Source organism: Balaenoptera borealis, assembly GCF_965194805.1.
Source record: "Balaenoptera borealis genome assembly, chromosome: 10".
In the NCBI taxonomy this organism is placed as follows: Eukaryota; Metazoa; Chordata; class Mammalia; order Artiodactyla; family Balaenopteridae; genus Balaenoptera; species Balaenoptera borealis.
Genome location: NC_138874.1, coordinates 63,728,933 through 63,748,893, shown reverse-complemented (window position 1 = coordinate 63,748,893; position 19,961 = coordinate 63,728,933). Strand labels below are relative to the sequence as shown.

At 57.1% G+C, this 19,961-nt stretch overlaps 1 protein-coding gene across 7 annotated transcripts in view; it reads right to left on the bottom strand.

Annotated features, from left to right (window-relative positions):
* Positions 1–6,095: 6,095 nt before the first annotated feature.
* Positions 6,096–19,961, bottom strand: part of ZMIZ1 (zinc finger MIZ-type containing 1) — a 233,614-nt gene continuing 219,748 nt past the window's right edge. For 5 of the 7 annotated variants that reach the window (XM_082408761.1, XM_082408762.1, XM_082408766.1 and 2 more), the window contains 8 exons: positions 19,694–19,799; positions 18,645–18,805; positions 17,621–17,688; positions 17,235–17,303; positions 16,506–16,750; positions 15,103–15,269; positions 11,416–11,670; positions 6,096–9,929 (listed from right to left, as the gene is read on the bottom strand). In XM_082408761.1, coding sequence (XP_082264887.1) covers positions 9,822–9,929; positions 11,416–11,670; positions 15,103–15,269; positions 16,506–16,750; positions 17,235–17,303; positions 17,621–17,688; positions 18,645–18,805; positions 19,694–19,799 — 1,179 coding nt within the window. In that variant the 3' untranslated portion in view covers positions 6,096–9,821. The remainder of the gene's footprint in view (positions 9,930–11,415; positions 11,671–15,102; positions 15,270–16,505; positions 16,751–17,234; positions 17,304–17,620; positions 17,689–18,644; positions 18,806–19,693; positions 19,800–19,961) is intronic. The other 2 variants (XM_082408764.1, XM_082408763.1) reach the window with 2 other exon arrangements.

The window sequence follows — 19,961 nt, the reverse complement described above, 5'->3', positions numbered from 1 at the left end:
GGGCATCCTGTCCAAATCACTTCACTTTAATTCCTCAGTTTCTTCCTAGACCACAGAACTGATGGGGAGACATCTCAGTTTGAAGACAGGCACACACACACACACATACACACCTTTGTCATGTCTGGCCTCCCACAATTCTTCCCCTTCCTAACAACACTCTGACTTCCTTTGGAGGAAATCTTTCTCCTACTACATCTTCTGAGTTTGTAAATCAATGTATCCAGGTGCCCGAGCCCTACCGTGTAAGCCAGGGGTCTGCAAAACTTTTTCTCTTTTTTTAAAGATTTTTTTGTTGTGGACCGTTTTTAAAGTCTTTATTGAATTTGTTACAATATTGCTTCTGTTTTGTGTTTTGGTTTTTTTGGCTGCGAGGCATGTGGGATCTTAGCTCCCTGACAGGGATCGAACCTGCAGCCCCTGCATTGGAAGGCGAAGTCTTAAACCACTGGACCGTTGGGGAAGTCCCTGCAAACTTTTTCCTAAAGGGCCAGATAATACATTCTTTATGTTTTATGGGCCAAGAGGCAAAACTGAGGCTATGATGTGGGTATTTATATTCTGGTCTTGAATTACCGTAAAGCATCAGGGATGGAGAGAAGACGTCAGATTAGAGATATTGAGGAAGTCAAGTCATCAAGACTCGGTTGTTAAGGTCATGGGTGGGATGAAGAAATTGCAGATGGAGAAAGGGCACAAGAGCAACATCCAGAGAACCAAGTGCTGCTGTGTTAGGTGGGGTTCTCCAGAAGCAGAGCCTGAGATTGGGATCCTTGTGAAGTTGATTTATTGAGGGATTGCTATTCAGAACAACCTGCAAGACAGGGAGGGGTGAAGCAGGGAGAGGCTAGCGTTGGCCTGGTCATAGAGCAAGGGCTTTGGAGCATAAACTATACCACAGTGACGTCTTCCCTTAAGGCAGAGGGCCAGCATTTTATACTCTGTACTAGCCATTGTTTGTGGGCTGCCCCCAAGGGGTGTAAGTTCCCCGATGAGGCAGCTCTTGTCACCTCAGGACCACCTCTTTTCTAGAGAAAGGGGGGATGTAGGCTGAGAGTCCACACTCATGGCAGCTGGGGGTGGGCGCCTCGACCCTGAAGAGGGATGTGGGCAGAACACCACAGTGTTTCCTACAGTCCTTGCACTGCTCAGACCCACCTGCCTCTCAGGTTAAGTTGATCTCACCTGCCTATTGACAGACAAGAGTTGTCATTGGTTTGGGATATATAGTGCAACCCGAAGGATAGCATCCAATCCTCACAGGGTGTCATCTCCAAGCTGGTACCTCAGCTGCATCTTTACGAGGCCATTCTACCATCTCTCAAGTCTGCAGCCTTTGCGTGTTACAGAACCTAGGATTATGGACCCATGGCCACACGACCTTTTCTGCAATTCAGACCTCTGTTCTGCAACGATATTGCGTGAGACCCCATGCCAGTGAATCAGACACTCTGTGAGCCCTCAGGTAAGGGTGCTGGCCTCAGGTTCCATAGGACGGAGAGGCAAACCCATGCCCAGAAGATGTATCAATTCCGGTCAAGGTGAATCACTGCCCTCCCCATGATAGTAGGGGTCCTATGTAGTGAACTTGCACCAGGTGGCTGATTGGTCTCCTCGTGGGATGTTATTGGATCAGGGGCTCAGCTTTGGTCTCTGTGGGTGACAGGTTGGACATTCAGCAGTGGCAGTAGCTAGATCAGCCCTGGTGACAGGGAGCCCAAGCTGTGGGCTCATATCTAACTCATATCTAACTTGATCTCTGTCCCCCTGATACTCTGTTCTCCACGGCGCTCCCTGGAGGCCCATATTGTGTAATCACGAGATGGAGAGCAAGGGGTGGGGACAGAGACTGGCCAAGTCACCCTGCCTCCTTGGTTGTTTGGTGTCTCTTCTGCACTGGACACTCCCTGGCATCTGTTAAAATGTGCTACGTGGATCCTCATGTTTTGCCCACTCCCAGAGGTCTAACCACATGCCTCTTTCCCAGTCCTCCCATCCCAGAGAGGCCATTCTTGCTCTTTCCAGGCCTCTGACCAGCTGGCTAAGCTATTTGCCCCTGCCTACGAGCACGTGTACATCTTTTCTCAGTGACTTCTCTCTCCGTGCAGAATAGAAGACCAGGCTCACTGTCCAAATCTCTGCCCATTGGAAGAATGCCCTCTCACGGGAGTCTTTCAGCCCCTTGAGTGGGGCTGTAGTGCAGGCTCCGTCCACACGTGGTTTGCACCCACATACCAAGCGGCCTCATCTGTGAACCACGCTCAGGAATCTTCCTTGTCTGCCAGCTGGTTATAATAAGCCCTCCATGCGGCAATAGATACCTGCCAAGGGGAGGCGTTGGGGCACCACACCATCTCGAGTCTTGGGGTCTCACTTCTTCCCTACTAGGGGCCTGCCTTTGGTACAGGAGAATGGCCTTGATGGAGCACCCAGCCTTTCTGAGTTTCTGCCTATGATGAAGTCCTCGCCTCATCTTGCTCTTTCTGGCCTCCAGCTGCAGAAGATAAGCTCAGTGCTTCTTGCCAAGAGGTTTCCGTGGACTCTCACACTTTGGGTTTTTTTTTTTTTTTTGCCCTTGCCACGTGGCTTGCGGGATCTTAGTTCCCCAACCAGGGATCGAACCTGTGCCCCCTGCAGTGGAAGTCCGGAGTCCTGACCACTGTACCACCAGGGAATTCCCACTCACACTTTGTTTTGAATGGCTGATGAAGAGATCTGGGACTGTCATTTCCTTTTTTCAATGAATCAGTGACACTTGGCAATAGTCACTCAGTTGCACAGTCCTAACAGTTATTCTTCCCTCCCACCTCTCAAATGCCAGAGACATTGTATCAGCTGGCACAGCCCCCTGACCCGTGTGCCATCCCAGGTCACTGCAGGTGAAGATCATAGCAGATTCACGGCTACCCCATGCCCGCAACTGTCACCAGTGATGGCACCTCATTCACATCTGGTCAGTGACCCACCTCCAGCATCTCATTCTCAGAGGCTGCCTCCCAGGCCCCCTCCTGGCACCCACTATCTTAGTCTGGTTCCCTAGGAGCAGAGCCTGAGATGGGCCTTCAGATTCCCGTGATTTACTGAGGGAGTGCTCTCAGGAGAAACCTACAAAGGAGACAGTGAGGGTGAAGAGAAGGGGAAAGGGTAGGGTAAGCATCTGGCCTCAGGTGAAGTCCAGCCCTGATCCGATCCACAGGGAACGCTACCCACACTGCAGCAAAGAGGCTGTCATCTGGTGGCTTTTAATAATCAGTCTTTGGCTGCGGAACCCTAGACAGGGGTGCATGTGTGGGGGCAGGAGTGGGTGACGTCCCAGGCAAGGAGGTCCTTGTCTGCTGAGGACAATTGTCTGGTGAAGAGAAGTGAGCTGCTGGCAGCCAACACCCTCAGCAGTGGGGGGATGGGTGCCAGCCAGAGATGGAGAGCCTGACGGACCTCCACTGTACCTAGTGACTATGGAACCCCTGAAGACAATTAAGAAGGCACGGTCAGGGGGACTTCAGGAGCACTGACCACCCAGAAGAGGGGGTTGTAAGAAAACACCCAAACCGCTCCTTAACATTCACAAACCCAACATTCACAAACCCAAGAGAAGGAGGTTTCAAGGCAGAACGGGCAACCGTCAAAGGCAGCTGTGAGGTCCAGTCTCCAAAAGTGGCACGGACTTGCAAAACCAAGGGGTTGTAGGTGAGCCTGCAAGAGAAGTTTCAGAGAACTTCAGAGACGTGGGTTGCAGGGTGTCAAGGATGATGGGCGATCAAGGAAAGACAGAGCAGTCTCCATGAGAAGGAGCAGAGAGAGGCTGGACAGCAAAGGGTGTGGATATGGCTCTTAGACCCGAGGCCCAAAGCTCCAGGCCTGCGGAAGGGGGTGGGGGAGGGTAAAGGGAAGGGGCTGAAATCCCTCCCAGAAGAGAAGGAGGTGATGGTGTCAGGGGCTGGGGAGGGGCTCTCCCTGACTGGGGAAGGGACACCACATCCTCTGGGCCTGGCAGAAGAAGATAAGGCTGGGGCAGGATGGAGGTAGGTTTATGGGTGGGGGAAAGTTAGTGGGGGTCTGTGTGATAGGGGGGTAGCCTGCTTAGAGCAAGGTGGGCGTGGTGGAGCAGGGCGCTGGAGCAGAGGAAGAGGGAAATGGGTGGACAGGCGGAGACACCCTGCCCTGAGGTCTCAGTGAGGCTGGAGACCCTAATTTGCCCTGGCAGCCACCTGCAGGCTGAATAACTTTCCCTGCCAGCATCCTATGGCCTTTTGTGGCGGGACAGTCATTGGATTCAGGGTGAGGGCTTTGCAGGGTGGGTTGGGAAGAACGGAAACCCAAGACCCATGGGCTGGAGCATGTGCTGCGTGGTCCGAGTGAGGGGAGGGAAGGAGGGCAGCGGAGGGCGGAGGGGGCAGTGGCAGGAGGCTGAGCTCCAAGCTGCCTTGAGCCAGGCCCTTGCTGGGCTTTTCCCACGGGCTTTTCTCATTCTAGGCCCACAGAAGGAAGTAGCTGGTCTCAGGAGGTGTTAGTGGGATGGGGTGGGCGGGTCTCCACGCAGCCTTGCTAGGAGGTCACTGGCCAGTATTCAGCTGTATCTCTGGCTTCAGGTTCTGAAGCTAGAATAGCAGGAAGGTTTGCGTTTTATCGTGAATTTAGGGAAGATATGGCCCCGCCTCTCCCTCCCCACCCCCTGCCCACTTCCTGCCTTAAAGGCAATGGCATTCAAGCTTTTTGTTTTTAACCACAACCCACAAGTAAGAATTAATTTTACATCATGATTCAGCAGACACACACACACACAACTGCAACAAAAGTTTCACGATACAATCCTCACTCTTACTTTGTAGGGCGCTCTTGATGTTTTCTACTTTATTCTCATCTATTTCTTTAAAAAGTGCTGGTCACAACCCACCAAACTGATTTCATGGGCCACTCAGTGAGGCCACAGGGAAGCATTGCTCCAAGGCAGTGGGGAGCTGCGGGCCCCTTTGGGAAGCTGTCATTGAGGCTACTCACCCCTCTTCCAGGAGTGTCTGTTCTCAGAGAAAACACCTCTTGCCGGCAGAAGGCAGTGGCTACGGGATTCCATTTTTAATGTAAATTCTCCTTCTCCCCTCCCCTTCCATCTCCCCCCACGAAGAGAAACTGGCCGCCCCAGAGAAGGCCCCCTATTCTCCATGGGCCGTCCCGTGGCTGATGACACCCTGCACGCGGCCTTTTGGCTCCTCCCGGCACACACACCTGCTCAGATGCAGACGTTCACTCATTCCTGACACACTCTGCCCCCACCACACACACATATTCCAGGGGATATATTTTGGGGTGCCTGCCAGACCCCACTTCCTTCTTTGGACTTGTCCTCACCCAGTCTCTGCGGAGGGAAGGCTACGACAGCCACATTTGCTTCTGTCCTATGGCCCGAGGCCAGAGCTGAGTAAAGGGGGGACGGTGGTTGGCTGCTGGGCCCTGAGAATCAGATTCACTTCCCCAAAGTTCAGGAGGGGACAAGGAAGGGCAGTCGTTTGTGTGTCTGAGGCTGTAAGGACAGTTAGAACCAGAGCCTGGGCAGGGGCTGTAGCAAAGTAACCTATGTAAATTGCAGTCATGCGCAAGAGGAGACCCAAGGTCCCCTTCAAGGGGAGGGGGGCAGGGGTGCTGAGAAGTGGGGTGGCCAGAGAAAGGTGGCCAACAGGAAAGCGTCTGTATTAACTTGACAAGGTACCTGTTCCTAAGCCCAGAGAATCCACAAGGGCTCGCCATCTGAACCTGGCCAGCATCGTACACCCTCCCCGAGTCACACTGGGTCTGGCTCTCCAGCACCCCATATAGGGCCTGGCGCCGTTCAGGGCCCCCTCCCCAGAACCAGGGCCTGCTGGAGACGGGGTCCACCAGGAGGTGAGGACACTGGGCTCTGAACATTCACCTGAGCCAGGTTCCAGGGACCCCTGTGTCAGGGGCTCCTCCATCTTAACACCCGAAGCACCTGACTGCATAGTTTTTGTTTTGTATGTTTTATTTTGCAGGGTGATCGGGCAGGGGTGGTGCTGAAAAGCAAAACCAGAAAACACCCAAACCGCTCCTTAACATTCACAAAATCGCTAATTGGCCGAACCTTCGTTTTCGTCCATTTATTTAGAAAAAAATTAACATGGGCAAATGAGATACCTCAGTGTTACAACAGAGTATAGAAATGTCTAGCAATAGTCAAATAATTTGATCTTTAAATACAAAAGAACCACATGAACACCTAATATACAGGTTTCATCTGAATACATATTTATTAGATAAATATTAGAGGTTGTCACATCATCTAACTACATACAGCTTTGCAAGACTAGAAATCACAATTAGTTTTCTGACCAGTTTAAAGTATGAAATGATTGCATTGTACAGAGATGTACAGAGACGATGACAGTCGCAGTGGGAGTTACTTCAGGCTGCACGGTGGGTGTGTTCATGTGTGTGTACGTGTGAAATCACCTGCGATCATGATATCAAAAATTATACAAAGTATGAATTTGGTTACAATTTTCTTCTGAAATCCCCGTTTCTTTTCATTATTTCCATAGCACCCTAAAAATACACAGGTGGCAGGACTAGTACACTGAAGCTAAATAGTACATGTAGGTAGAATAAAAACAAAACGGAACAAAAAAAACTCCTTTCTACACAGAGTCAGAGTATATTACATGAGTGAGACAGATGCGGAGAGAGACCTCACAGACGCTAACAGACAGGATCTAGTTTTTTCCACGTGAAGATGGAGTTCCAAGCCTTTTTTTGTTTTGTTTTGTTCCGGAAAATAAAAACAATACACATTCCGAGGGAAATGAATGCATCTGTTAACATGTCTCTATTTCTCATTTACATATGTACACACGTCCCTTGAGTGGCTGCTGCCCACGTCGCCCTGTCTGGATGGGTCAGGCCGAGGGAGCAGACGTGTAGCTCTCTGGGGGTTCAGGGCTTCCGTTACGGAGAAAGTATTAGAAGTTTCTTAAAAAATAAAAATGGCTACAGGAACATGATACATGGGTAAAGCTTCAAACCAAGAAGATGGGGGTGATTGCTTGTACTTGGGCCTTCCCACCTGCCCGCCAGCGCCCTGTCCATTCTGTGGAGTGGAGACAGAAACATGCCTGTGGGCTGGGTGGATGCTTGTCATGGAGAAGTGGCTTGCTGAGGCATTGTTTTTGCTGAGGTTACTTATGGCTCCAAGTAGTCATCCGAAAGGATCAGGGAAGCATCTCCCCAGAGTTCAGAACCGCCCCTGCTTGGGGAGGCTGTCATCACCTGAATGTGTCACCAACTGGGGCTCGCTACAGCCCCGGACGCCTTGATGCCTGCCCCCCCACCCCCCCGACCTGGCTCCAAAACCGCTCTGGAAGAGTACACGCCCAGAGCGCGGGCTGCAGGCACCACGGTTCTGGAAAGCTCTTTGCTGAACTTGCTGGTGGAGGCTCGCTTGGGAGGGGACCCAGGAAACCTGCCTCAGGTGCCGAGCCCATGGCTTCCTCAGAGATGGTTGAGGCAGGTGCCTGGAGCCTGGGCTGTGGGGAACAGATTGACCCTCTGTGCTAGAAAGCTGTGGATAGGTCAGTGAGCAGAGGGGGACACCCCGATAACAACCAGAACGGACCCCAGGCCTTTCTGAGAAAAAGTTGCACGGCAGGAAGTGGGAACTTCTAAGGAAGGCATCTGTAAATCTGTCTGGGGCAGAACATTCCCAGATGGCCTGACACAGCTGGGGCTACTGGCCACTGGGCAGAGACGGCCACATGTTACCTGGCATCGTCTTGTCCCCACCAGCCAACTGGGGATGGCTCCAAACGGCGGGTGGCCTGGTCTTCTAACTCACTGTACTCACCCATGCTCTTAGTCCCTTCTTCTGTACAAATGGCCCTGGTTGCTTTTTTGTTTTTGTTTGTTGTTTTTCTTAAAAAAGGGACTCGGTCTTTGTCGTTGAGTCAAGGTATTTTAAAAACACCAGCAAAGGCTATAACCAGGTCATGAAAATGTTGAATATTATCAAAGACAATACTAAAATATTCACAAAGATATTTACAAAAGCAATTCTTAAAATAATTGATTTGTATACGGAACACCACGCTGTTTGAAAAAACCTCTGACAACGGGACAAAGGAAAAGGGGCGAGGACGGGACGATGGCAGCTTTCCTACAGAAAACCTTGTGCCGGGCCGTCTGGTACAGCGACTGGAAGTCAACAGCTGGGGCCAACGTTCCGGTCACATCCAGAGGAGTGCTGGGGGTGTTCCCCCAACCCCCAACAGAGAGGGAGACGGAGACTGAGAACACAGACAGTGGACGGGGGAGCAGGTGAGGGCCTCGGGCAGCAGCAGGGGAGGGGCGCGATGAATTTACAGAGGGGACCCAAGTGACCCAACGGCCCAACATCACCGGCCATGCGGCTCGGGGAGCACAGGGGAGCACAAGGGAGCCTCGAACAAAACGGACTCACAAGAAGCTACCTGGGAGACTCCGAGAGTGAGCAGTTAGCTGGATGGAGCGAAGCGTGGAGGGAAAACCAGAGGCTGCTTTTGCAGGAGCAGGAGTGTGGGGTGAGCTTTCGAGGCCAGAGGGACATGGAGGGAAGGAGAGGCTGGCAGCCAAGCGCGGGGTCTGAGACAGCCACAGAAACACCACGCGACGCTCGAGGGCACATCCTGGCACAGGCGGCGGCAGACTGGGCTGGAGCCGGGGGCAGCCTCGAGCACAGGGACAGACCAGACCAGACAGAGGAGCCGGAGAGAGTGATGCCCGGGGTTCCTGCTGCTGAGCCCGTGCATCCCCTGCCTTTCCACCACTCACCTTGCCGTCTGGGCAGACATAGGGGCACTGGGACAGAGGGAAGTGGGTGTCCCACGTAACAGTCTCGGAGAGGTGGGCGAGGGGGGAGCAGAGGAAGGAAACAGGACGCATGGAGAGAAATGGGTCGCTTGCTGTCCAAGTCCAGTGTTCCTTTTCCTCAGATGACTTCGCAGCTTTAAGATGCTGTCGTTTAAGAACAGGGGGTGGCTTGGAGCAAAGTTGTAAGTTGGCCATTTCTGTTGGACTCCAAATCTGGCTGGAGGCACTCCCCCCTTCCCCAGTTAAGGGCACAGTAATTTCAGCTGGGTTCTTTCTCTCTCTGGCCCCCCCAAGGCTGGGCCCTGGCCTGAGTCAGAAGTTGTGGAGCCATCCTGGCTCGGAGGAGGCCTTGACTCCCTTTTCCACCGGTCCCCAAGCAGGAATGGCTCACCCTCTCCCAAACACAGACTCTTGTCTTTTTTTCTCTGCTGAGAGTGCTTACAGGGTATCCTGGCTTAGAGGTCTGGGGTCAAAGCGATAACCTTGGCCCCTGAGAGTTCTCTTTCCCAGAGGTTTGTGCTTTTCTGTGGTGGGTGGTCGTGGTGGTGGGCAGGCCGTTCTCACTGCCACCAACAGCTGCTGCTGCTCCAAGGCTCGGGGCTGCTGGGATACGGGGGCCCCTCTCTCAGGTTCACAGTCACGTGGAGGCGGCTCTGGGCCAGGAAGCAGGGAGGCCGGGTTACAGTTTAGAAACTGGAAGAACCTGCGGGGCACTGGAGGGTCGTCTGGAAGCCGCCGTCAATGTGTGCCCCCTCCCCGGGCCAGCGCCCTGTCTCGAGGGTCATCTTTGGGGCCTGCTCTGGGCGTGGGCTCCAGACCTGCACCGCCTTCACAGTGCACCCTCCCGCCCCTAGGCTCTGAAGGCCGCAGCAGGGGCGGTCCGAGGGCACGGGCTCCCGGCGGGAAAGTGTGGGGGGCAGATGGGGAAGGAGGCCGCGTGGGGAGGGGTGGCCCCGACAGAGGGGTGGGCTTCAGTTGTTCTCAAAGAGAGACAGGAGGTCGTCATTACTATTGCTCGGCAGGTCGGGGGGATCCAGGTACGAGAGGAGCTCGTCAGGGTTTGTGAGTTCTGGAAGGAGCTGCAAAAGAAGTACAGAAGCTTAGATGAGGTGTCGGCCGAAGGCCGGGCTGGCCCAGGGCGAGGAAGCAGGGCACCCTCGGGCCTGTTCGCTTGCCCTCTACCTGCCTCCTGGGGTCTTGGTCCAAACAGGGGAAACTAACAGTGCCGGTGGTCCCCAGATGCATCCAGGCCACCGTGCTAGTCTGGGGCACACCCGTGCTTATTTCAAGTCTGGGAGAGTGGGGCCCTCAGCCCACCAGCCGGGAAGCCTCCTCAAGAACACAGTGTTCCTTAGACCCTGCCACAAGGGGCTGGGGGTCACTCATGCCTCCCAGGAGAAGCCATGTGGCTTTGCATGTAAGGCTGGCCGATCTCTGCGGCTCCCACCGCCCCACACCTCCCCCAAGAGCTCCCGGCTCCTTGCTGAGCCCGCGGCTAGCTGGCAGCACTGCTCTTCCCTGTAGACTCCGGGAAGAGGCTACAGACCATCTCTACCCTCTACTGTGAGGTCCTTGGACTCTTTCGGTCACACAGGGGACCCTCATCAATCTAAAAGCACCTGCCCTGGCCTGGTCTGGGGAGGAGAGTCGGGCAAGAATCCAAGATGGCCCCAAAGCTGAGTGAATCCCATTCACCAGAGACTCTTGCTGGGGCCAAGGGTGACTCTTGCTGGGGCTGGGACGTGAAGGACAGGAGCGACCAAGGAGAGGGCAGGCCTCCTCTCCGGGAATCTAGAGCCTGGGGGCGAGGGGTGGGAGGGGCAAGGGCGGTGTCCCTCGCTGGCAGCCCTGAACAGCTGCCCAGCACCCATCATTCAGTGTCCCCCTTGCCCACCTTCCAGACCATTCAGTTCTCAAGGGGGGTGATCCCTGAATCTCAGCTGCCCGCTTCTGCCTCAGTCACACGACCCCCCCCACCCCCGACCCCCAGTGTGACCCGAGGCTGATCCTTCTGTCACCCCACGTGGGGGCCTCTCAGAGTGAGCGATGGAGTGAGCAAAAGCACAGGGCATGGACAACACACAGACTAGAAACTGGAGACACACACCAGCGAGACAGACAGAGGGACCTGTCCCTCCAGCCCCTCCCCTGCCTTGGGCCAGAGAGTGGCAGATGCAGAGATGGCAAGCCGATGTCGGGGAATGGGAGGTGGGAAGAAGGGGGGATGGACCCTCCTGTGCTGCCTCCAGGACCGGCCCAGAGGGACTCTGTGAGGGCCTGGGGGAGGTAGGGCAGGGCCGGGCGGCAGGACTGTGGCCAAGGGGACAGGGGGCGGGGCCAGCAGGGTGGGGCAAGGGGTGTGGCACCCTCGCTGAGGCTTGCCCACTGTGGGGTTCCCTGGTCCTGGAGCCACAGCGGAGGCAGGATGGCGGGGCCCACCCTCCGCCCGCCCACCCCCTCCTCACAGCTGTACCTCCTCCACCCCGGGCCTCGGGCCCTCAACACCCGCCCCTGCTCTCGGGCAGTCCCGGCCCCAGGCCAAGACACGTGGTGACCCCAACTTACATCCAGCGAAGGCTCCGGCATGTCAGACGCTCCCTGCGCTCCGGCCTGACCCTCTAAGGCTGAGGAGGGGTTAAAGGTCAGGTCACTGTGTGGATGGTTGCCGGGAGCGGCCTGTGGCGGTGGCCGGGGAGGCTGGGAAGGAGGAGGAGCCCCACTGTGATGTAATGGAGGCCCTGACTGGCTGCTGGGGTGTGGGACGTGCAAACCTTGTTGCATGGAGGGATGGGGCTGGTCAGAACTGCCAGCGTGTGGCATCTGTGGAGGAGGAGAGAGCAGGAAAAAGAGAGGTGAGGTGACGAGGTACAGCGACGAGATGCCTGGAGAAATGAAAAGCAAACAAAACCAGGAAAATAACAAAACCCCCAAAACAAAGCCACCCCTCTACAAGGCCGAATTCTTTTTTTTTTTTTTTTTCTGCAGGGAAACAAACAAACAAAAAAATCCTCCCCCCAAAACCGCCAGTCAGGGAGGCTGAAGCCACGTGGGGCAGGGAGGGAGGCGGCCAGGGGCTCTGAGACTAGCAGAGACACTGAGGTCGGGGCCCAGGCCCCTGGGAGCCCCTCTGTCTCCCTAGCCCGGACACCAGCACAATGAACAACGGCAAGGGCAGGATGGAGAAGCGAAATGGCCATGTTTCCGGGGAGCAGGGAGGCGGGCGGGAGTGCTGCTGGCGGTGTGGTGCAGGCCCGAGCCGGGGCGGCGGGGAGCAGACACGGACGACAGCATGGGGCAGGCGTGCAGCTCATGGGGGTCTGCGCCTCCACGTGGGTCCTGGTCTGGGGGCGACACGAGGCACGCTGGCTCCGGAGGCAGCCGGGGCCTCGGTGTAAGCTCTCCCTGCTGTCCTGGGGTAGGACAGAGCTGCGCCCAAGGTATGACCTGGGGCTTCTGAGTCCTGCCAGACCTTCCTGCTGGCCACCCACCTAGGCAGCAACAGGCGTGCTTCTCTCATAGATAACCTAGGCGCCCCCCTCCCCCCGCCCCCGCGTGTGTACTGAACCATCGGGGCTATGGGTGGGCAGGGGACACGAGTGGGTGAGATTTAAACTTCCCCTGTTGGTCTGTTTGCTGCCTCAAGCAGCCCTGCCTTCAGAGTTCAGATCTCGGACTGAAAGGCCAAGTCTAAGTCTGGGCCCCCACCCCCGGCATCCCCAACGGCCCCCGAGCCCCCATCGCACTTTGCGAGTGAAGGGAGCTCACTGACTGGCCAGGCCTCTCACTTGGAATGGGCAGCCAGGTGACCAAATGTCTCCTTGGTCAGTACCCTCCTCCCAGCCCTGTCTTCTGGGCCACACAGAAACACTGACACTTCTTTCGTGGGTTTGCAAACGGCAGCGACACCATCCCTGATCTTCTCCAGACACCAGTTCCTCTTCCTGTTTCTCCTAAAAGCTGCTCCCCAAGCCTTGCTGTGGGCTGGCCCCTGCCCACGGTCCAGGTGGTCCTCCGCAGCACAGAGCCCCTCCAGCCCGGGCCTTGAGAACGAGGGATGACCACGTGACATGAAGGTTGCTGACCCTGGGGGAACTACGTGTGGGATGCACACAAAGTAAGAAGAACCAGGAGGGGCGGGAGGGACAGCGCTCACAGCTGTCGGCGAGGCCAGCCTGTGACGCTCCATAGTGACCATTCTGGAAGTGGGGGGCAGGGATGGGCTCCACACTCCTGGAGCAGCCCGGCCCCAGACAGACAGTCCCCAGATCTGCTGACACAACTAACGCCCTCGGCCCTGACATCTTGCTGGATTATCTCAGAACCTGGAGGGGCAAGTGCTCTCTGGGACCTGCTGACACACCTGTCAACCTCCCACCTGGCACGGGAGAGCCTTGGGTGCGCCAGCACCTGGTTGGAGCCCTCCCACCAGTCCGTGCGCCTGGGACTCCTTCCTGGCCTCGTGCTCAGCCGGGTCAGGCTGCTCTGGTTGGGCAGGTGGGTTGTTGACCTGTGACTGCACCACACCACCTTGCACAGCTGTACCTCTGGGTCCAGTTCCCATCTAACAAAAGCCCAGAAACGGACAAGGACTGTGCATATCTGAAAAGCTTCCTGGGGGGGCTGTGAAGTCAACTCAAGGGCTTAAGTCCCTCTGCGAGGACCCTGGTGGCAGGGCTGACAAGGCAGGAAAATGCCTTGTTGGATGCAGAAAGCACACAGCACCCCCGCTGCCATCTTCCAGTGCTGGGAACTGTGAGGACTCAGAAGGTGCCAGGTCAGTGTGGAGCAGGGGTGTGAGCTGGGTGATTCCTGGACATGGAAGGCTGAGGGCCTGGGGAGCAGGGCTGGGGAAGGGGGCCAGGAAAGACGCCCCCAGAAATTGGAAGCCGCAGGGTGCAGAAAGTAACTTGCGAAAACATGGCTGAAGGCTGGTGAAAGCAGCTACTTCCAACTTGGCATTCTGGGTTCCTGCGGGAAAGCTGCTGCAGTGCCCCTCATTTAGAACCCTTCTGGTTAATAGTCACTCCTGCTGAGAATTGGTGGCTCTGGTGCACAGGATAGTCCCTGGCCCAGTGCTGGATGTTCCCCAACTCCATGTCAGCTGTGGGGAACACAGTACAATCCAGAGGCCCCTTCCTTCCAGGCCACATGATGGAGACTGGGAGAACTTGGAGAGGCACCTTCGGGTGTAGGCCCAACTCCACTGCCAGGCATTGGCAAGACTCCTGGACCCTTCTCTCTGGCTGCTGTGGCCCAGGACCCACTGCCAGGCCCTCAGTGACTGCCCCTCCTGCTAAGATGAGAGACCAGGGACAGAAAGAACGACTGAGGCCTCAGTCTTCAGCTCTTGGGCCTCGGTTTCCTCAAAACCCCAACTGTTCTTCCTCCATCCAGGCACTGCCAGAACTTTTGCTCCATTAGCTCGAGGCCTGTGTCTGTCTTGCTTACACCTGGTACAAGGCACAGCCGGGAGACCAGGCTCAGAAAACGTCTGCTAGATCAAATGCAATCATCCATCGCTGCCTAGATAAGGACTCGGGAGGCGGCCAGGCCTCCCACCACTGCTGTCGGCGCCACAGGAAGGGAAGGCCTCTGGACAGCACAGGACACCTCACCTGAAGGGGCTTTCTCAGCAATACAGTGTGCGTTAATATGTGAAACAGGACGAGAAGTGGATACTCTTGGGATAGGTAGGTATCCTAATGTTTCTTTTTGCAGGAGGAGGTGATACCCTGAAGATATAGAGCCCTGGGGAATAAGTGCCTGGGTCTGGGACTAAATTCTAGATGGCTGGATGAAGCTACAGTAAGTCAGCATAACAGTGTGTGTGTAAGACGGGGAGAAAGGGGATGGGGCTGTGTGTGTGTGTGTGTGTGTGTGTGTGTATAGGATGTGTGTCGGGTGTATGGGGGGGTGTGGGTCTGTATGTAGGGGGTGTGCAGGCATCTGCATGTGTGCATATGCTTGCAATGTGTGTGCAGGTAAGAGCTTGAAGCTTCCCCCATCTGAGAATCTGATGTCCTGGGTGAAACGGCCAAATCCAAGGACACTGATGGGCCATGACCCAGCCTCAGTCAGGCCTCCCACGCCCTCCTGGGTCCCGAGACTCAACTCTCAGTCCTCCCCTTTGCCTGGCAGGGAACTAGGCAAACATGAGAAAGGTCCAGGGGAGCCCTCTGTCCCCCTCAGCCCCATACTGGGGCTGGGGGCACGGGGGAGGTGGAGGGTCAGCGGCGAGGAAGAGGTACTCACAGTCTCCTGCATGGGGTGACTGAGGGGCTTCTCAAGGGCAGCCATGTTGTTGGGCATGTCCGGGGGGTGGGAGAGCTGGGGGGGCCCGTGCATGAAGTCGTTCATGGACGTCCCGCCGGGGTTCCCGTGGGGGAAGTCAAAGTTGCCATGGCCCTGGTAGCTGTTGCCTGGGGAGGGAACAAGATGGGGAGGGATGTGACCCAGAGGGAAGACGGCCACCCCAGGGAACTCAGAGTGTAAAGGAAGAACCAAGGCCCACCCTCCTGCGAGGCTAGAGTCGGCTCCTGCAGCCGTAGACCTCAAGGCCGCACAGCGGGGCAGTGATGCAGCCTTCTCCCGCGGGCCGTGTGCTGGTGTACAGCCACGAGCAGGGCTAGAGTGGGAGGAGAGGGTGGTCGGGCTCCTGCGGCAGGAAACATGGAATGAGGCCCGAGTCTGAACTTCCCACAGGATCTGCTGAGGGAGCCCCCCAGACCTGCTCACCCACAGCCCCCATGAGGCTGCCCTTCGTCACTGGGACCACCCAGGCCCAGAGGGGGAGGTCGGAGTCTGCCAAGTCCACAAAGAAAGCTGGGCCAGATTCAAGATGACACCCTCAGAACCAGCTGTCTGGCCTCCCAAGCCGCTGCTTCCTCCACCACGTGGCCGCGGTGAGAGCTCAGAGGAGCAGCACGCTGGAAAGCTGGGGCGCTCAGCATGCTGTGGGACTCTGGCTAGGTAGGCTAACCTCTCTGGGCCTTTAATCATCCAGGAGCCCCAGGAACCTAAGAGCAGGGGTTCTGCGGGGAGCTGCCATGCCCGGTGTTTGGGGGGTTGGGGGGGGTACTTTCTGGGAACTGAGGGCAGTGCGGTGCAGCTTGCTCTGGGCAGCAGGAAGTGAGGGGGCAGTGACAGTGACCTTGGTGGCCGAAGGCTGGTGCTCCAGGCCCCTGGACCCCGTCTCTGGAAGGGTGGGAGAGTTGCAGGGATAGGGACAATACGTAGATGTCAGAGGGAAACACGGGAGGGCCAGGAGCTCCAGGAGGAGTGTGGTCTTAGTGCCCCCAGCAAAGCAGGCTCTGAAGCCCCTAAGCTTGGCAGCTGCCGACCAGGGAGATCCAGGAGTCGGGAGGGAGGCTGGGCAGCGGGGGGTGCGAGAGGCGGGAGGCTGGCTCGTGGGGCAGTTCCTCACTCATGACTTCCCAGCTGGGTGCCAACCCACAGGGCTGGCTGGACGGAGATGGGGGGGATGGCATTGCACGGGCCGCTGTACCCCCAACTTCAGCTATGTGGGATTGTTTTTTGAGGGCGCACGTTACCGCTGCCTCTTCACACCACACCCTCCCTGCACCTGCCACCATCACCCCAGAAATCCTGGGCCCCTGCTGGGGCTTCTCCCTCCCTCCTTGTCGGCCATCACCCACCTTGGCTGCTGTAGTCGTTGGAGTTGGTGCCCCCGGGAGGGGGTGGGAGTGGATAGGGGGACGGGCCGGGGCCCAGGGCTGCGATCATCTCCATGACATTGGGCATGATCATCTGGCTGGGACTCATGGTCTTGAACCGCTTGGACGGGATGCCGTCAGGGTCATCCTTAATGTGGAGGTCCGACTTGATGGGCACTGGCCGCCAGCTGCATGTGGGGTCAATGGTGACCTCTTCAAACTCGGAGCTGGGGGGAGCAAGGGGGCAGAGCTGAGGCTCTGGGGTACCGGGCTTTGGACACGAGGGCCTCCAGCTCGGACAGACACTGTGATGTCCTCATCCAGGCTCCCTCTGCCCCCATTCCCACCACACTCTGCATAGGACAGAGGTGTGACGGATTTTTATAACTTTTGAAAGATGGGGAGACTGAGACTAGGAAAAGCAAGTGGCTGGGCATGGGGCAGCGGGCCCCAAAGCCTCCACCTGAGATGCGGCCATGTCAACTTCCTGCTCTAGCTGAGCTTGGTCCTTTCTGGAAAGTTCATTTGCCCCCAGGTACAGAACCCCTTAAATTCGCAGAGAGGTGAGGGATGTGGGAAAATGGTCTGCCGGCCAGTGGGGGATAGGGTATCAGGGGTGATCACATACTCACCTCATGCAACCCAGGTCAGCATCCCGCCCACCCCCCCTCCTCCCCCACCCCCTGCCCTAGTGTGGGGAGGCCCACTTACTGTTGGATGGCATTCAGGATGCCCCACATGTACTGATCTACCTCCAGGCCCTCGAGCAGAGCGGTTTTACTGGAAAAGGAGAAAGGGGGCTTGGCCTTTGCTCCTGGACCCTAGCGGAGGCCACAGCCCACTCCTCCCCACTGTGTCCAAGAGACCCGGGCCCTGCCACTGGTTACTACTTGGGGGCACCGACAGGAGAGGGCAGACTTGTGATCGCTTGATACAAAGGGACTGTGCACAGCCCCCGTGATCTGAGCCCCTCTGCTGCGCTTGGGTTCTCTCATCCATGTTTAGGGCAGGTGGAGGTGGCTGGACCCCACAGAGCAGGGCCACAGCTCCTCCTGGAGCCGGGTGACGTAGCTTATGCTGAGGTGGGCATCACTCACTTGCACACAGGACACCTCCAGGTCCCTCTCTCGCAATTCAGCTGCAGGTACGACTCCAAGTCAAAACACTGCGGAGGCCGGGAGACACAGACAGATGAGACCAGGGCTCTCAGAAACCTCTTAAATGCAAGTGCCACTGCCTCCGGGACCCTCATGAAGACGTCCCACCAGGGAGGGAGACAGGGGATGGAGAGACCCAGGTTTGAGAGGGGTGATGACCTTGCCGATTTTCTGCTGTGCTTACAGCTTTCGGGCCACGTGGAATCCCTGCACACCTGTGCCCAGCCCTCCTCATACCATCCCGGTGCCCCAGATGACCCATGGCCTCTGAGAAGCCTTCCTGGTTCCTCTGCAGCCGCCTCTCACCGATCCTGCCCCATGACAGCACCTCTCCCTGGCCCGGCCCAGGCATGGGGGACACACCCCATCCAGTTCATCAGTGTGCGCCAGACAAATAAAGCGACCAGACCTCTGCTGCCCCCGTTTTCCCGAGGATGGGGGTTAGGGGGGCTGGAAGGCTCCTGACCCACTATGAAGCCCTTGGGGCCAGTTGTGAGAGGTTGGGGCTGAGGGTACGGCTGGCCTGCCCCCATGGTAGCCCCCACCCAGTGAATCCCACCCACCTGGGCTGCCCGCATTTAGCCACCCAAACTGTGACAGTCACTCATCCCACAGCCACTTCCTGAGTACCTGCTCAGGGCAGGGCCTCGGGACACAGCAGTGACCCAGGCAGAGGCGTCCCTGCTTTCAGGTTCCCTATCAGCCGTAGTGGCCGTATGTGCAGGATTTCCAGCTGGCATCTGACATCTGCCAGGGCTGGGACTGGTTCCCCCCGGGAACCTAGCTCTGAGCACACAGAGAAGATGCTCAGAGAATAAATGATGGCAGGAGTGAGTGAGTGAAATCAGCTCCTGATGGCCATGGCATCCTTCCGGGTTTAGAGACAGGCCCTGCTGCCCACGCCCCCCGCCTACTCCTCGCCATCCCAGCCAGACTCCAGGACGCTCTCCCTGGGACTGCTCACCTGGACGTGCTTGCAATCGTGGCCTCGAGCAGGCAGCTGGATGCGCCGGAATGTGATGGGGCACTTCAGAGACACCTTGATGGCTGTCTGCTCCACGCCATCTTCCCCATTGAGGGTCGTGTTGCCCGATGAGGCAGCCACGCTGCTGAAATTCCGCTTGACTGTGGGGCGGAGGCACGGGTGGATAAGGAGGGCAGGGCTGTCCTGCACTCCCCCCACTCCTTCAAGTGGCTGATACACACTCTGATTCTCCACGCCCCCCAACACAGGGAGGTCTCATGAACAGGTGCAGGGCACCCCCGCCTGGGCAAAAGGGAGCTCAGCATGCCGGAGGCCCTGGGCCTCCCAGCACTCTGCAATCACACTCTACATGCGACATGTGTGAAGTGCCCCTGGAGGTGGCTACATCAGTCCCCCAGTCTCTGCAGTTCATGCCCTGTCTTCACTAGGAAGGCAGGACTTTCTGCAAAACCTGCAGAAACCCAGTCTGGCACTTCACTGACTTTCTGGGTCAGTGGGAGAGCCCCACAGGCACTTTTGCACTTAATTCTCCAAATGTGGAAATGGCCTGGCCGGATTCTAGGGCTCAGGACGTGAAGAAGCACATTTGAAGGGGGGAGCAGTGATGTACTTCCCTGCATGGTGCACCCCCCCTCCCCCACCCTGGCCCCCAAGTGTCTGCACCTGGGAGTCAGAGCCAAGTCCCCCCCTCTCGAGTTAGGCCTGGGTTGTTGAGGTGGAATCCACCCCTGTGCTTCTCTCCTGATGAAGAACCCCTTCTTCCAGTTCCTCCCATCCTTCCAGGCGATCACCTCCTCCAGGAAGCCTGCCTGGTCTACCTGCACCACGGCGTCTTGTTTTAATCTGCCCCACGTGCTGCACTCACGGTACTGTGTGCTCATTTGATCATCCCCACAGCCCCAGAGGAGGGGCATTGGATGGGGAGGCGCTAGTGCCAGGGAACACTCAGGGCCCGGTGGTGCCAGGCCCAGGGGACAATGAACGTGGTGGGACTGCGGTCTGGTTCCAGCCCCCGAGCCCCCACTCACTTTTCGTGATACAGTGCTCTGCGGGCAGGAGCCGCTTCTTGAGGAGGCCTTGCAGCACGGAGCGCACGGAAGGCCGGTGGACCAGCTGCAGCACGAAGAGGTGGGACTGCCGAGAAAGAGCAGAGGCTCGGTCCCTGCCGCGTGGCCCCCACACCTGCCACCTGGGCCTCCACAGGCCTAGGCCGCCCCCTTCACCCCAGAGGCTAAGCGCAGGAAAGGGCCCCACGTCCGTGGTGATGCCCCATTAGTAGAAGGTCCCCTGGGACCT